The 18,698-nt window shown below is 30.6% G+C and overlaps 2 protein-coding genes across 2 annotated transcripts; both read right to left on the reverse strand.

Moving 5' to 3' along the window:
- Nucleotides 1–5,476: 5,476 nt before the first annotated feature.
- On the reverse strand, nt 5,477–11,127 carry LOC107018602. Its single transcript, XM_015219126.2, has 3 exons — nt 10,923–11,127; nt 6,391–6,596; nt 5,477–5,861 (listed from the first exon to the last, which is right to left on the reverse strand). Exons 1-3 carry the CDS (start codon nt 11,022–11,024, stop codon nt 5,597–5,599), a joined length of 573 nt encoding a protein of 190 aa, XP_015074612.1. The 5' UTR covers nt 11,025–11,127; the 3' UTR covers nt 5,477–5,596.
- A 2,850-nt stretch (nt 11,128–13,977) lies between these two features.
- LOC107019944 lies at nt 13,978–14,684 on the reverse strand. Its single transcript, XM_015220300.2, has one exon. It carries the CDS (start codon nt 14,449–14,451, stop codon nt 14,095–14,097), a length of 357 nt encoding a protein of 118 aa, XP_015075786.1. The 5' UTR covers nt 14,452–14,684; the 3' UTR covers nt 13,978–14,094.
- Nucleotides 14,685–18,698: the final 4,014 nt, after the last annotated feature.

The raw sequence follows: 18,698 nt of genomic DNA on the forward strand, positions 1-18,698 counted from the left end.
AAGAATTTTGAACTAATTAATCTCATTTTTCATTAATAATAGTATGAATTATTTAGTGACAAAATGTTGTAGTTAATTCTATTTGTGATATATTATACAACAATGATACCAAAAGAATTTTGAACTAAGTAATCTCATTTTTCATAAATAATAATTCTTAACTTATATAATATAGTAGTAGTATTTTTACAAATAAAATAAAATAAAAATGCAGTTGTTACTTCTTTTCCCAAAAGAAAAGAAAATGCCATGGAGCGACCTGTTCGAGGAATTGTCAAATCCATGAACATTCACAAGACTACACAATACTTTTAATAATTTTCCAAAAAAAATAAAAAATCATAAGAGAAATTTCGTAATTAAAAATTTAGTAGTACTATTTAATATATACTATCAAACAAATACACAAAAAAAATTAAACAACTAGGTCCCTCCATGAATATTTCAACGACAAGCAACATCAAATTTTGTAAGAAAATAAATAAATAAGACCTCCAAATTTTAATTTATATAGCTTGATTCAAAATACGAATATAAACTAAATAAATATTTATTGTGAGATTAAGCATAAAAACTTATGAATTCTTTTTATAATATAATTTATATTTTAAACTATAAAATTAGGTCTTAGGCCTAATTCACACCCCAAAAGCTAGCTCAAAGGAAGGAGGATTGCCCAAGCCTTATAAGGAGTTCACTCATCTCATTAATCACCGATGTGGGACTTTTGTCATTCTTTAACACCCCACCTGAGGATTGCCCAAGCCTTATAAGGAGTTCACTCATCTCATTAATCACCGATGTGGGACTTTTGTCATTCTTTAACACCCCACCTCACGCCCAGTGCTCAGCATCTGGTGCGTGGGCAATTTTTAATTTTGGGGGTCCCAACATCGGGTGAGACGGGCCCTGCTCTGATACCATGTAAAATTAGGTCTTAGGCCTAACTCACACCCCAAAAGCTAGCTCAAAGGAAGGAGGATTGCCCAAGCCTTATAAGGAGTTCACCCATCTCATTAATCACCGATGTGGAACTTTTGTCATTCTTTAACATAAACGACAAGCAAGACAAAATTTTGTAAAAAAATAATTAAATATGTCATTTGTTTTAGTTTATATTGCTATGAAATCAAACATAAAGCTTTTAATTATTTTAAAAATTAAATGTACATAAATTAGGGCCTAATTAACCAATGTGTTAAAAAATATATATATTCATGTGTCAGTTTATTGGAATAATCAATAACTTTTTTTTTATATCAGAGTTTGAACTATGAGAAAAGTTTGATAAAAGTAGCCCAAAACTTTTCAACATTGTCGGATTTGTCCCCCATAAAAGGGATTAAAGAAAAGTGCCTTTTGTTTGTATGTGTCTTATAAAATTATTATTTTGTTTTTTAAAAAAAACATCAAAATCAAAGTTCCCATTTATTTTTTTATATTACAAATAAAAAGCATATATGATCTTCTGGATGTGAATAAAGTTAAACCCCTTTTAAGTTAGTACCTTGGATTTGTTTTTCTCTTTGTATTCACTATTCAATTTTCCCCCTTTTTTCTCAAATATTTTTTAATTAAGTAGTTTTCAATTAGATGTCTATTCAAATCTTAAGTTGATACATGGTATTATGGGGAAAAAAGGTCCAATATTTCTCATATATTTATTAAAATTGAGCAATTTTGCTTTGTGTTAAACTTTGTATCTGATATAGCTTTGTCATTTACTATAACAAAAACAACTTTTAGCGTGACATTAATAAAGAATGTTAAAGTCTTTACCGGCATTAATTAAATGTCATTGAACCAATTTTGTAAAAAGCTTTAGGGATATATATAAAGAGTACTAATTGCCACCAAAAATATATATTTAGCGATACTTAAGAACTAATTATCGCTAATGATCATTTTTGACGTAGTAATTAGCAAATCATCTTTTACTTACTCTTATAATTAATGAAGTTTCATTATGAAATTGATGTACACCACATGATTGAATTGTCCAAGAGAAAAAGAATATCCAAATTTATCCTTCACGTTCTGATTTATGATCTGAAATTAACCTCATATTGGAACTCCAACAAAAATAAAGAACAAATATGAAACTTTTATCTTATGACCAAAGTTCCTTTGTAAAGTGTGAATAAGTTAAATTCCTTTTAAGTTTGTACCTTGGATTTGTTTTCCTCTTTGTGTCTTTTACTATACAATCTATACTTTTTTTTCTAACATATCACATTAAAGTTTTAAGTCTCTAGGGTTGTCTTTTACTAAGCTTTTTTTAACCACTTTCTTCTTGGAATCACTAGTGATTTATTTCCTTTTTGGCCATTTTCTTCTTGGCATATTTTCATTTTTGGCCATTTACCTCTTTATCTTTCACATGAATAGGGATATGGGACTTGTTAGAGTTTTTTAATAAATAGAAATGGACAAAATTAGATTATGACTCTTTAAATGAAAAGTGGATGTGGCCAATTGATTGAACATGATGAGGTTTTGGGGCTGGCATATGCATGGCATTGGCAAATAAATGTTTGGAATGTGACATTCCTTTCTTAAATTTTGTGACCAAACCACTTGGAATTTTGAATAAAATTGTTCTTATAATAAATGTACATTCACAAGAAAAAAGATTGAAATTGTTCATGTATTTATTGAAATTGAAAAAAAAAAATTGCTTTCCCTTAAAACTTTTGATCTAATATTACTCTGTCCTTAGCAAATATATAATCTTTCACTAAGTTATTCCTTTGTAGAACAGTTGTTTATTAATCGACGATTCTCTATTTATTTTTTCTTTGATAGAAACTAGAAAGATATATTTTTTCATAACTTCTAGTTGTGTAAAGATTTTTGAGAATTAGAATGGTTGGTGTATCTACCATGTCCACAATTATTTTTCACTTTAGATTGAAACCATAGTTGAACAAGATTTACTATATTAAGGTTGACAATTAAATATCATAAACAGAAAATCCAGCATATATCTGCTAATACTTTAATGGACTAATAATTAGCTTTGCACATTTAGCCAATATATCAAATTTTATCATTTGAACTAGATTTATTTTTTATGGTACTATATATTTGAACACATAGAGGTAGGTGATAATATAGAATGAAATAATAAAAGCTCAATGAAGATGCAAAATAAATTAGTCATTATAAGTTTCAAGGAACATTTACCAACCAAAAATAAATTCAAGATAGGGATACAATTATCAATTATCATACCAAAAAGACTTATGTATATACAATATTCTAAAGTATTAATTATTGCAGAAAAAAGATCACTTACATGTCCTATTTACAAATAATCTTTTAGATTATCACAAATTTCAGGAAATCGATAAATTATATTCAAGAAAGGAGTAATATTTTCTTCTATTCAACTTATGTATCATTTAATTTAAAATCGAACTAACATACAAAAATATAATGAGATAAATAAGATTTTTTCTCTTTAATCAGAGAATTTATGTTAAGTCCTTATAATATAAAAATCTTTGTACATAGCACTTTCCACCTTTAGTATGTTATACATCACACAAATCTAACATAGCGTGAATCTTAAGGTGGTAAAAGTGGATCAAAGATTTAAAGTTTATGAATTTAGAAATTTATCTTTTTAGTGGAGGAAGTGCACGGTACCAATGGACAATGTCAGTCATATAGCTTCTAAAGTTAGTCTTACTAAAGTCTAACTTCATACACAATATCTGAAATTTCATATGACTGAAGTTTAATCATTTACTGTGTTTGAAGTTTGGTTTTAATCATGTTTGCTTGAATTTACGTCATATTTCACTTATTTTTAGTTAGTTTTGACTTGCTTCGGCCATTTTGTCTGACATCAATGATTTCCTTCCGAACTTTATGCGCATAAAGTTGAAGCACTTCTAGCAAAAATGATTGAAATTCAATTATTTTTTCTCTAACTTCAAGCAGGAAAACATAAACTTCACTCATATATTTGTGGCTTTATCAAGACTAACTTCAAACACCGCATATTCGATGTGAATATATTTGTAAAATTTTAAAAGGTAATACAAACTAAACGAAAGTGTCAAAACAAAATGTCTCGCGATTCAAAGTACAATACAAACTTTGGATCAAAGCCACTAATTCAGCCAAATACATGTCCTCAATTATACACCCACCCCTAAAAATGAATATCGAACACCAAATAGAAAAAAAGTCAAATCAACCTAAGTTTGTGCACGATGTGTCAAGGATTTGATAATTTCATTGTCATGACAGACTGTATTCATAAAGGGAATTCATGTTCATAGTAGTCCTTTTCTTTATGAATGTTGTCCTTGTTGTCTAAGACCCACCACATCCTCCCACCATTCCTCATAAATCTAATATACGATGAAAACACGCAAAAAAATAATAATAATAATAATAAAGATATAGGGATGATGGAAAGTTTAAATATATATTTTTTACAAGTATTGTTGTAATAATTTCTTGAGTTAAAAAGTTAATTAGAGTCCTTTTATCTCTAAGGTGAAAATAAGATATACGTATCGGTTTATCTTCTTTAGATTTCATTTTTGGAACTACATTTCATATATTGTTATTGTTATAATAAACTTCGGACATACGAGAATAAAGTTGAAAATTTTGTATATTTGATTTTTGGTTTAAGTTAAACTTGGTAATTTTCAAATTTTAGACATGCATAGGTGAAGTTTGAATCATCAAGGTTAATTTCGATTTTAGTTTAACTAGGATAAACTAGTAAGTATGTTTTTTCATGTTTCTAGTCGAATTAAGACTAGTTTAACTACCATTTGTAGGGATTTTAATTTCGAGAGACTTGTCTTACCTCAACGTCTAAATCAATAATAAGTGGAGTCGAAAAAGAATTAATCTTGCGGAGGATTTTTATAACCATAATGATTTGTCTCTAAATCATCCATTCTAATATGTCTTTACCTTACAAAATACGTCTATTTCTCCCTCCATTTGCCTACTAATTTTTAGATGCATTAAATTCTTTTCATGAATATTCACTGCTCTAATATCGTACTTGAATTTCTTCTGTATATAATTTTTTTGTGTTAAGAAAATAGTTTTTCTCATATTTTATGCACATAATTGATTTATTTATAGTCTTTTTCATTACTCACAATGCACACATAGCTTCATTTTGTTATAAAGTTCATTTTATATTTTATCTATTGCTTCATTTATTGTCATATTTTTCATGCAAACCTGCTTCAATCACTTCCTGCTTAAGTCCAGGGTCTACTAATAACAACATCTCTACGTCACAAAAATAAGAGTAAGAGTAAAATCTGTATACATCTTAACCTCCCCATGTGTTGATGCAACAGTCATGTGGGATGCAGATTCCACACTACGTTTGCAAACAAAAGGGGAAGTTCATGTTTCTTCACCCAAATAGTACAAGTTTTTCTATTTATCTATCTAATCGATTGCTCAGCAAATACCCCAACAACAGAGCGGGAAAGAAAAAAGCAGATTTAATATAATAGACAAACTTATATGGAGTAGTACATTATACAACCAAAGTGTCAATGATGTAGGTAATATAGAGCCTAGGCTAAAGTTTCTTCTGCAAAATCTATGCATAACCAGCCATCCCGATATTTGAGCTAGTACGATTTGTCTTGTGAGCTGGCTGAGTAGTAGCCTTCGTGAAATACATGTAGAAATACACATTAAGGATCATGGTTGCAACGATAAAGACTGCTCCAGCAACAAAGACACCTTTCCTTAGCGTTTCGCAAGAGAAGTTTTCTGCTAAGAGCATATCACGATACTTGGTGTGGTACGCATTTTGCTTTGCTCCAGCAATAACACATGCCTCAGCAACCAGGAATGTCAACCTGCAGATATCAATGTTTAGTATATCGTAGGATGAATCCTTTTAAGATGTCTTCGTGTGTAGTAACAGAAAAAAATAAAAAAAAGAAGTAAAATCTCAGGATACTGCTTATAGATCATGTGCATCATCCCCAAAATGAAGTTTTCATTGAAAAGGTATCTTAGCATTACTATTAAGAAATGATTTGCAAGATGGTGATTGCAATAACTCGATAACAAACTAGTGTACAAAGAGCAAAGACAATGTGAAGAGTGTAAATATTTGATGATCATACACCATGGAGCATTCTAAGTTGAGACAAGGGTTTAGATTAATGGAATTTCTTTTCCACAATAACAAACATGTGATCTGATTTTCTTTTCAAAATATAATAATATGTCAGAGGACAGAATCATGCACATCTGTATATGCCAGCAGAAGATAGTTTGATGCTGATTGTCGATTGGATTAACATGATAATGTAGTACATATGGGACTTTTACTTCTACATATGTAAATGTGGTAAAGAAGTTTAATGATGAGACTCGCACCATGATGATACGAAGTATATAATGGTCCATGCACGATTTGAACCAGGAGATAAAGGTCTTCCGAAGCACATGCATTTTGTCACTCCCATAAGCAATGCCTCACCTGAAAGAAGAAACAAGAAAGCACCTACTCCATATCCAGTGGCAACGTCTGAGGTGTAAACACAATATGTACGATTGGTAATAGTATCATCATGCAGAGTACCCTGTCAAAAGGAACCAAATTACACAGTTAATGAGCAAGGTACAAATCACAAAGTTGATTAGTAGTTTAAGTCAGTCTGATCAGAGACTGCCATAACAGCCTGCCTCAGTGCCTAATCTTCTAAATAAATTGGCTGCAAAGTTTAATTGATTTATCGGTGTTTTCTCGTAACTGCTAAATTTCATCCTACTTGCAGCCCCTTGAGAAGTTTTTTCATACAATTACCAAGTTAAATATACTTTTACCATGGATAGCGAGACAACTAGACTAGACATCAGTCTACCATTCCTAATTTTGAACCAAGAAATCTATTGGGGCTTAATACCTTCTCATCTCTTGTTTCCTTTTTTGCCTTTTGCGATTGCGACACCTTCAAGTGTCATATAATGAGCTGCAATACTATAGAGGGATTCACAGTTATCAAAAGCTGTGTTCATAAAGTCACTCATTTTTATTTATTTTTTATGATAAGGGAAACCCGCAGCCGCTACCCTTTGGGTGTAAACAGGTCCCTGCTCCTATGCTGCTATGCAATAGCTCGCAAACCACATAGAAGAGGTAGCACTAGGCAATCCCGGTGTGAGGAGCTCGACACAGAAGGCAAAACCCTTGCTTTCACTGGCAAGGGGTTTCGAACTTGAGACCTCCAACACGGAAGTCCCAAGCACAAACCACTGGGCCATCCCGAAGGGTTAAACTCACTCATTCATTCAACATTTTTCAGCTCATATAATTTCCAAAACACCCTTGGTTAATTGTTATTTTCAATTTTACTTTTACAAAATAATTCCTTGACAGGCATCATCCATCTTTTTTTTCCTTTCTGCTTTAATACCAGAAGGTTCATAACTACTCAAAAGTGATACATCCAAATGTCTTCATTATAAGTGAGCAAGAAACAGAGAGTGTTAGCTTTTCACATATCTGAATATTCTTATCACAACTTAATAGATTCCTGTGGTAGACAATTCAATACAAGTAATCATTCCAGACATCTCAGGCAAGCTGGAAAAGGGCACATCCCACAGGAACTTTTGTTCCAACCTGCCAGTGAGGAAAAAGAAAGGGAATTTCTTCCAACTGATTCATGTTTTACAGAGTTAAATTGAAACTCATTATGACAGTAAAAGTATGACTGTGAATAAAAAATGAACCCTTTGGCTTCATAATAAGGGTTTCCCTTGCATTATATATAATACAGAAGTTATCCCTGCTTATAGTGATCCTCAACATCAGATGAAAGTTCAAGGTCATTAATCCTACCAGATAGATAATTATTCTTGGGGGTAAATCTCAACCTCCATCCTTTTTGTTTATTTTTTTTTTATCAAGAGGGTAAATATTAACCGCCATTAATATCTATCCTGATTAGAGGTATAAGACTAAAAGAAACATCATGACTCTTGAATTAACTATTCACATGCTACAGAAACTCTTTTAACTGCTGCATCACTGGTACTTCCTTTTTCTTATCTGCCACATTCTGGTGACAGACTCTAGTTGCCAACCCCTACGTTTAAAAAGCACAATAATTTAAACAAACTGTATCTTACTGAATCATACAGCTAACTACCACAAAAAATGCATGGAATCATGCAACTACTGCGAGCACTCGAGATAATAACAAAAACAGGATTTATGCAACTGCTGCGATGACTTAAGAGAATGCAAAACTAGCCCAAGGAAAAAGAATGTTAGAGTTATGATCACTTCATCCTTCTAGACTCACTGAGACAACTCACAATATTTCTCCCCACTATAACTCCTCATCTGAACAATTGCCACCATTTCCTGTTTATTTCTCTGGTGGGAGTGTTTGGTAAGCTTCTGTTTACTTCACTTTCTCCTTTCAATCGATAGGCAAAGAGAAATGCTGTTGACGGGGATAGAAACAATTTCTTAGTAAAGGAAATATAGGAATTATATTAACAGATCTAGTCAATAGTAGAGTATAAATCAAGAGTCTCATCATCATTATACTAGGTAGAAGTTCTTAAACACGAGCGATTTATCTAAAGTTGGACATAGAGTGAAAAGTTCTTTAAAAAAGTAAAGAGGACATTCACCATTTGTAGGTCCATAAAGACTAAGGACTATAGCTGCTAATAACTTTTAGCTCTTATTATAACTCAAAGCAATTCGAGAAGAATGAAATGAGATTAAGGGAAAATAGAAAATGAAGAAGAGCTTCAAGTGATTTATTTCGTGGGCAATAAGAGTTCTCCTTAAATTTCAGTTGGAAATTACATATACATCTCCTTTACATTTCATAGATGCATTTTACTTTACAAGTGTCAGCAGAAGGATGAGTAGTTTGAACGAATACAAAAGTTCATTCTGTTGGAGAGGAAGATCAAGAAAATGGTACAATGCTTGAGGCGCATGAAAAGAGATTTCCTTAATTAACATTTCAACCCACCAGATAATGAAATAATTCAGCATATCCCCTAGGATTCAGTAAGCCTTTTTTCTACAAGAGGGGAACATCAAACTTTATACAAACAAATAAGTATGGTAGAGAAAAGAATGGAACAACTAAAAATTTGCAGGGGATAATGATTAGGCCAGATAGAGTTTGTGAATTGACTCTATAATGGCACTCTCTTTAACCTAATCATTCGTCTCCAGCATTGCTATACCCTACAAAATCTTACTTGTTCCTTCTCTTCTTTTTCTTTACTGGACGTGTTTGTTTGGGTGTTTAAATTTTGATATTCCTGTTCCCCTCTAATTGTAGAGGGAGGCTTGTTGAATCCTAGGAGGATTAGCCTAATATTTCATTATTTGGTGGGGATGAAATAGCCTGAAGATTGATGGAGGGAAAGATCATGAAAATGTGATGCTTGAGCCATGTGAAAATACACTATCCTTCGGTCTAATAAATAGTTATCGGGGTGCATATCCAGTGTCCGATTGTTATGGTTTTGATGTTGGATTAATTCAATTGACCTGGAAACCAAGTTCACTTGTATGAGAAGGATCTCACACTTCCATCAGATAATACAGAACAAACATTTCTATAAGACATAATTCAGTAATGAAGCACAACCAAAGGACAATCCGAATCATTCCAAATAAACTTAAAAATCTTTAAATAGTATAACAATGTACTAATAGACCCTCGGCTCAAAAGAATCTTTAAGTAGTACAAATCATCTATTTTTCTACTATCCGTAGGCATTGATGATCCATTTCAACATAACATAGCTGCTATGAAACACGATCCTCTGGGCTTTGACTCGTTAGCAATAACAGTGTCACTAAAAACAAGTATATTGGTGTTCAATGCATTTCTTCAAACTTCTCACAGACTGGAATCATTTCTCCATCACACACCTAGCATCTTGATCTTACAAATTTAACCACACGTTAATCATGTTCTGTAAATTTGTGTAATGGATAATTGCCGTAAATCTATTCTCCTTTTCAAATCCTACAAGTTTTCATTAATGGATATTGACAACACAGTTTGAAGTTGAGAATATAGTTAACTAATAAAATATGTTCTCTCTAACCGCTTTAAGCTTTAGATGAGATACTCACACTTTTTCAACACCAACTCTTCATTAACCAAATCGATAAATAACACTTATCTGTTGGGTTTTATTTGTCCTAAATTTCTTACCATAAATAGGTTTTCCTTGTAGGAAAAGGTTTTGGATTGACTAATCCTTTTCTTGTAGGAAAAGGTTTAGGACTCTATAAATAGAGGCTTGTTCCTTCTAACTTAATTAGCATTCACAATGTAGTCTTAAGGGTTTTGAGAGTTTTGGTTAGGGGGAGAAATTCTGGGTCACAAGTTTGATACGTTATCACTTGTGTGAACCTCTCATGTATTCCGAGTGGTTTGGTTGAGGTTGTTTCTCTCTGTATTTTGTACTCTCATATTTATAGTGGATTGCTCATCTCCTTTGTGGACGTAGGTCGATTGACCGAACCACGTTAAATCTTTGTGTCTTTTGGTATATTTCTCGTTGTCTTCTTACGTAGTCTTTTGAGGTTTGCATTGCTAGCTTCCGCGTTTACACCTGCTTATTTCCGGTCCTAACATTATCGTCTACCTTTAATTATATTAACATATTCCATTACACTACGTCCAACATAAATAACACTTCCACCGAACGAATTAACTATCAGAGTTAACAAATACAGCAATTTCAGATCTTAAAAAAGCACTCACTCAATTGCACAAGAAAATTACACAATATACACAAATTCGCGCTGGATCTACCTAATTTTAAGATCAATTAACACTCATCAGCTACATATAAACACAAAACAAGGGAAAAGCAGTAGATAAAGTAGAAGAAAGAGGAGTAGTGATTACAGTGCTCCGGCGACGTTCGGCGGCAATGGCGAATCCGAAAGCGACTAAGCTCAGTATAATCACGAGTAGATGAACAAGGGAAGATCCTCTGCCTTCCGCCATTTCTCAAAGCTTCGATTTAGGGCTTTTCACTTCAGTTCAAGAGTGTGTGTGAACTGTGTGTTCTTAGTGAGTGTGTTTTGTGTTGAGTACTTTTTTGAGCTGTGTTTAAAGGTGGGAAATGAAATTAAAAGAAGTGCAAAAAGTAGAGGAAAGTACTCACGCGATGTCAAGGAGCGTTTAGTATACGCGATGAGATTTTGTTCTCTGCAATCTTCTGTAATTTTGACTTGTGTCTCACTCGCCGGTGATTAAATTTATTCATGGGGAATGATAAAATGTGCGCGTCCTCATCTTTTGTGGTGGGGCACCTATACATTTGGGAGGGTTTTGGTAACTCCTTTAACGATAAGTTATACGGGTATTAAATTTAAAAATTTACATAATTAATTTATGTTATGAATCATATAATAAATAATTATAACCTTAACTTGACGTAGTTGACAATTATGAACTTTAACTTTGGATGTGCAAAAGCAGATATTTAAATTTATATAAAATTAAACAAATAGATATACGTGTCCTACATGACATGATACACGTCGAATGTCCTGTAGGAGACAAAATTTCATGTAGGCTGCCATGTAGTATGAATGTGTCAATTTGTTCAATTTTATACAAATTTAAGTGTCTATTTGTGCACATCTAAAATTAAAGGTCATAGTTATCAATTGACGTCAAGTTAAGAGTTATATTTGTGTATTATATCTAAGTTTTTTCCATAATTTGTGTATAATAGAAAATTAAATAGCTAATTACTGAAGAATTAATTATTATTAAAGGACTTTGCTTATTTTTATTTTAATTGAATAAAAGGGTCTGATCCACTTTTCATTTTAAAATAATATAATAATTATATACATAGTTTATTAATTTCCTCATAACTAATATCTACCATATAAATATTTACATAATTTAATAGCTATGAAGAGTGACCTCTTCTTGTTTAACTTAGTATGGGCATGGTATAGTTTTGAAAATTTTGATTCAGTAATCAACTTTTTACTACTCAATTCCAATAATGACAAAAATATATTTAATGTAATTTCGTGTTTAAAAAATTAATGTATACTTAAATTTTGTTCTTATTTTGTGAGATAAAAATATTATAAAAATTAATGTATACATAAATTTTGTTCTTATTTTGTGAGATAAAAATATTATTTTTGACAAATTCTACTATATTGCCCAAGCCCATTTATTTATGAAAAAATTAATTATATGGTTAAGCAAATATATACATGCTTAATTAGTCATTATAATTATAATTTTATTTAATTATTATTTGCGATCAATATTCAGTGATAATTATGTGGGCTAGAGTTTCAAGTTTGTATACTTATAATTATAATTATAATGACTAATTAAGTATGTATATACTTAATTTTGTGGGCTAGAGTTTCAAGTTTGTATAATTGTAATTATAATTATAATGACTAATTAAGTATGTATATATTTAATTATGTGGGCTAGAGTTTCAAGTTTGTATAATTATAATTATAATTATAATGACTAATTAAGTATGTATAATTATAATTATAGGTTTCAAGTTTGTATAATTTAGAATTTGTAATTTGTATAACTTTTGTATAATATGATTTTGTATATTATAATTTATATAACTGTTTATAGTTCAAATCTTTATGCTTCGTTATTTCGAGTTTATACAAAAAAAAATAGTTCATGACCCGCGAATTACACAAATGAAACAGCTTAATTTGTAGTTACCGCTTGTAAATATGCAAACTATAACTATGAAGTATAATTAAATTTATTATAGAGGCTATTTGCGCAAAATCTCCACTTATTTGTGAGAACTTCAGGTACTAAAAAGCAAATGATGACCAACACAAGAAAGAAGCCCATTTTACAAAGTCCAGCTAAATTAACTCGAACAAACTCCAGAACCTAAATCAATTCAATTTGAATTGGCTCATTTCAAGAATCTGAATGTTGGGCGTTTTGTATTTTTGGAAGTTAATTGAAAATTTCGTGAGAAAACGTTAGATCTACTTCTAATTTTATCATATATTATATAAATTTTTGAACGTGTTATACAGTTGTCTAATGTTTTACTTGTAAGATTGACAAATATATGATAAATTTAAGGTTGTTTATAAAGAGTCCTAAATGTTATGTATACATAACTTTTCTACTATAGAAATAAAATCTCTAAACGATAATTCAAACAAGTCACATTTGTCAAAATCTACGGTTATTGCTTTATCGTGAAGCAAGTCCACTCTAGTATTTTATTTTAGTTTAAGTTTTTATGTGATTTTTGATATTTACATTGAGATTCGATTAAATTTGGTGCGCTTTAATTTTATAATCAAAGAAAAATTGAACTGAAGACGTTCGCTAAGAAGGACGGAGGAGTTAACAATCCACCGCAAAACTCTTGTTGGTGGTCCGTTCCAATATCTACTCATTATGTGGCCATTAATATTATACTTAGATTGTCACACTTGAAATTGCTCAAAAGGGGAAATCAATTTTGTGAAGCCAATGGATGAAGTTGGAAAAAGAATTATAACACGTGTATAACTAATGTTTGTATTAGGGTAAACTGTTTATATTACACCCGTTAAAGATTTGATCCTTTTTTGAAATTGTACATGAATGCAGGATATTTAATGCACTGAACTGCCCTCTATAATTTATTTTGTTATTTCTGTCATGCCAATTCCCTCAGTTTGTTCATAACTTCTTGATATTCCAATGAGCCAAGAAATTCCATAAACACATTTTAAAAAAATTTGGCTAATTATTCATAGTTAAGAGTAATCATACAACCTTGTACATCTCTACATGTGCATTTTCAAGTACCTATTGATCTTAATTTAATGTAAATTGTTGCTTTTTTGAGAACGTCATTGTATTCGTATTAAATCCTCTAAAATTTGCATTGCTAGATTTTGAAAGATCTCACACACGATAACGTTTTTGAAAAGTCTTAAGCAACATTAGATGTCATGATCCATTAAGATTCAAACTTTTTATAACTTCGCTTTTGTAAAAAAGAAAAACTACACTTACAAAGATCAAAATACACACATGTATCCTTTTTCTATTAACTTGGAACTTCCTTGATGGCATTTAAATCCCAAACATCATCATCCCACAAAACATCATTATACAAGTTATTATAAGCTTCTCCCAAGAACTCCATATCCCAAACAGGTGACCAACATGTTCCCCATGACATTTGCTCATCCACAACATTACTCCATGAACAAAGCCATTCATTAATCCAATTATCACACTCACCTATCAACTCCACCTCCTTCACAACATCTCCTCCATCATTATTTTCCCTATGTTCTTCCTCTATTTTCACTTCTTCACTTTGTTTCTCAACAACCCTTTTGACCTTTTTCATCTCCCCATAATTATTTACCATCTTCTTACTACCTCTTTGCCTTTTCATCTTATACTCGATCTTGCAGTCAAACTCCCTTCTGCCTTGTTACTCTCGAAAGAGTCATGCAGTCAAACTCCCTTCTACCTTATTGCACTCGAGGGTCAATCTCCGTCTAGCTCGAAAAAAACTTAGAACAAGAGTTAATGATCTTGTTCTTGATTTATATACTAAACTTTTTGTTGCATTTGTACATTTTGGAAGGAAATGCTTGCTATTTATAAATGTTTTGAGATTTTGAGGTGATGCAAGTTGGTCAAAATTATTTTAAATAAACAAGTGACAAATTGAATGAAAGAGAAAGTTGCAAGTTCCCAAAATCACATGCCAAAAGTGGATAATTGACCTTTGGGGAGCCATGAGAGTTTTATGTATTGGAAGTATTTGGACCATAACAAAGTAGTAGATGCTTGTGTGGCAAAAGTTCAATGAACAATCAACTATATCAAGTTGAATTGAATGTGACCCCTTCTATTGTCGTATTTGTCGACATAAGAAAATTTAATACCTAACTATTTTTGCTATTTCACCAAATATATTTTTATGTATCTTCCGTTCATATAATCATTAAAATTTAAATATGTACACAAATTAAATTCTTAACTCTCAATTACTAGGATTCAGTATTGTTATTTAGGAATTCAAAAGTTATACAATTAAAATTTTGACTCTTTTCACTTTATATGACATAGTTTGATTTGTTATAGTAAGAAAAAGGTTTTGAAAGTTATTATCGACCTGTTATAATATTTTTATGATCATAAAAACATCAATATCAAATCAAGCTAAAATCCCTAGGATAATATTTTTTTTATTATGATAATATGTTATTCTTTTCAAAACAGACTAATAAAACATATACATAACATATATAAATATGTATGATGGTAAATTATTTTATTTTAAATTAAAATTATAATATTTTTTATTTGACTTATTTTATTCTACCGATTATTTTGAGTGCTAGCCTGCTAGGTCACGATTTTAATTAAGTGCTAAAAGTAAGGCATTTATTAGTTAGATTTGTTGATTTGTGGGGTTGTGTGCATAACGTCCAAGTTGTATCATTTGAGTGTCACTAGGAGGCAAATTGGGGCACACTTTTTGTCATTGTCCAAAGGCTGCCTGTTTTAATTTGGGTCACGTCGACCTATGCCTTCTTGAGATTAGTGTTAGCCCCACATACAACGAATTCACATCGAAAGGTAAAACACTTTGAAAATTTAAAAACTTGGATTGGCGATAAAAAAATACTTGGAAATTAAAAAATTTTAATTAGCAATAGAAAGATATTACTTAATCTCAATTTTTATTGGTACATATTTTCTTGATAGTAGTGATGACGTTAGAAATATGCTTTGTAATAGTTTAAAAATATATATATAATATATATAATTATTATTGTAGTATTAATTCAAATCTTTTATAAACTTCAATGTTTAAATTCTGAATCTATTTCTGCTTCAACCGTGTAATTTTAGATATGTTATAATATTTTTTACTATAGAATATGTCATTGATGATAATGGGAAACCTAAAAGTACATCAAAATTAAAAAAGGTATTATTTTTCTTGAACATATATATTACTCCTCGTGACACTCAAAATATGCCTTTTTTTATTTTTTAAACATTTTAAAAAAACATAAATTATACTAAGTTGTAGATGTATCCCTATATAATTACTTATAATTTTATATTCTCTCCGTCCGATATTATTTATCATTATTTCTATTTTTAGAGTTAAACTATAAAAATTTTGACTAACATATTAAGATGTATTTTATCATCATATTAATATGCAAAAAGTTGTAATTTATAGTACTTTTCATATAGTTTTAGAATATCTAATTTTTTTGTTTAAAATATTAAATTAATATTATTCAATTTACCTTTGAAAATTAGTCAAATTAACTTTTAATAAATGTAAAATGACAAATAATTTTAGACGGAGAAAATATTCTACGACCTCAACATGATTGTAATGTAATACTTTTATTCTTATGTTGAGAGTGTCCTTTCGAAAACTAGATTTTATAATACATTAATATAAATTAATCGATTTATCATACTGATACGAGATGAATCCAAAAGAATCGAACAGTAGAGGCGGCGGATAAGCTTGAAGAGAAGAGTGCACTCTACATCATGTGTTTGCGGTGACAGTTGGGGCCAAAAAATGGGTGTTATTTTTGGCATGTTTTTGACAATTGACATCTTATAAATCGTATATGTCGGCAGAACCTTCTAGTATATTTTTTTCATACGTAGAACAAAGGCATAGTGCATTGAAATTCATCAAATCTTTAACTATACTCAACTATACGTACATCTTATATTTCCAAAATTCTATAAATACAAGTTTCTCGTAGATGAAATTTTTTTTTAATGAATTTTATATAATCGAACATGAATTATCGAGATTAATGTGTATATATGAAAGTGCATGTATACATGATCGATTTTAGAGAGTAATTTCAAATTCATGATTATATGAATATGAGAATGTTACATATACACATATGTTCATAATTGAGCTAGTCAAAAGATTTCAGTCAATCACACAGATTTATTTACTTGACTATATATTAATTATTATTTTGCTTTTTACTTATTTATTTTAGCAAATTTAGAAAAATTGTCATTTTCTTTTAATACTATTCTTATCATAATGCTTTCAAAATATAATTAATAAAATTGATTTAGTAAATTAACCGTTGACATGTTGCTCTTAAGCTTTCCCAAGCCTACAAGCTATATTACCAAATTTAACTTTAGACACAAATGATTAAAACGTTTGTAGTTAATTGACACAACCATTATAAACCCCTTTTAGTTGATTTTGGACTTGAATTTGTTGATTACGTTACATATTTCATAAAGGTCTATAATTAGTTGTACATAATATAGTAGGAACATAAATACTCATACAAGTAGCTCAACAATTTTATGACTGAAATTTTTTTTTCACCCACTATTTCTATGGCCTTAAGAAAGCAAATTGAATATTATAAAAAAATATAATTTGAGTAATATGTCGAAAAATGTTGAGAATACAATTATTACTAAAAATATGTTTTCTCTAATATTTTAAATTTTTAGATGAGATAATCACACACGTCAGCATAATATCAGAGTAGACAGAGATCTTAGAATCGAATCACGATTCTACCAATGCAGAATTTCTACAAACTTGACCATAAAAAAAAAGGGATAATTGTATATAATAGCAAACTAATAACCTAAAATAAATGGAGTAGCTACTATTTGATTTAATTGTGCTCCACAGCAAACGTTTGCCAAAGTTTGCCAGTCGCTTCTCTCCTAAAACTCTCGCTCGCCACTCTCCCATTCTCGCTTGCCACTCTCCCTCTGCTCGCCTCTCTCGCTTTATACAACAGAAGTGTATAAATTGTGTTTCTGTTTTGTATAAAGCGAGAGAATATTGTATATACACATGCAAAAACATATATCTTCGTGTTATACACTTAATTATACAATTTACAAACATTTTACTTCGATTCAATTGTATACAAATGCAAATTTTATACAAATATTGTAGCGAAAAAAGCCTGCGAATTATGCAATTGCAGTGAAATACAATTTTCTCTCGCTTTATACAACAGAAGTGTAGATATTGTGTTTCTGCTTTTGTATAAAGCGAGAGAAAAACATATATCTTCTTCCCATACACTTATAATTCAACAATATACAAATATTTTACTTCGATTCAATTGTATTACAAAGCAAATTTTATACACATATTGCAGCGAAATAGGCCAGCGAATTATACAATTGCGCATTATACAATTGCAGTGAAATAGGCTAGCAAATTATACAATTGCAGCGAAATAGGCCAGCAAATTATACAATTTAGGCCAGTGAATCATACAATTGTATATGTATAGCGAGGCCAGCGAATTATACAATTTAGGCCAGTGAATCATACAATTGTATATGTATAGCGAGGCCAGCGAATTATACAATTTAGGCCAGCGAATTATACAGTTGTATATGTATAGCGAATTATACAGTTATATGTTTGCTATGAAGCGCAATTATGCAAACATTGCTACAACATACAAATATAAATTTTTTATTTACATGAAAGATCCCCTAAAAAAATGTAATTCTACACGTGAGGGGGCATGTTGAGATTTACAAAGGAACCAACTAACTAAAAGCCCATCTAGTTGGGAAGTCAAAACCGTTATCATAGCAAGTTGGGCTTACGAGAAATAGTCGACCAGATTTTGC

Source organism: Solanum pennellii, chromosome 5 (assembly GCF_001406875.1).
Source record: "Solanum pennellii chromosome 5, SPENNV200".
In the NCBI taxonomy this organism is placed as follows: domain Eukaryota; kingdom Viridiplantae; phylum Streptophyta; class Magnoliopsida; order Solanales; family Solanaceae; genus Solanum; species Solanum pennellii.

What these genes read in the sequence shown, in the direction of transcription:
- LOC107018602 (XM_015219126.2), bottom strand. Translation starts at nt 11,024, where the DNA reads ATGGCGGAAGGCAGAGGATCTTCCCTTGTTCATCTACTCGTGATTATA. An exon ending in CCGAACGTCGCCGGAGCACT is followed by an intron (nt 6,597 to 10,922) that starts GTAATCACTACT and finishes TCCTTTTGACAG; the next exon opens with GGTACTCTGCATGATGATAC. An exon ending in ATATACTTCGTATCATCATG is followed by an intron (nt 5,862 to 6,390) that starts GTGCGAGTCTCA and finishes TGATATCTGCAG; the next exon opens with GTTGACATTCCTGGTTGCTG.
- LOC107019944 (XM_015220300.2), bottom strand. Translation starts at nt 14,451, where the DNA reads ATGAAAAGGCAAAGAGGTAGTAAGAAGATGGTAAATAATTATGGGGAG.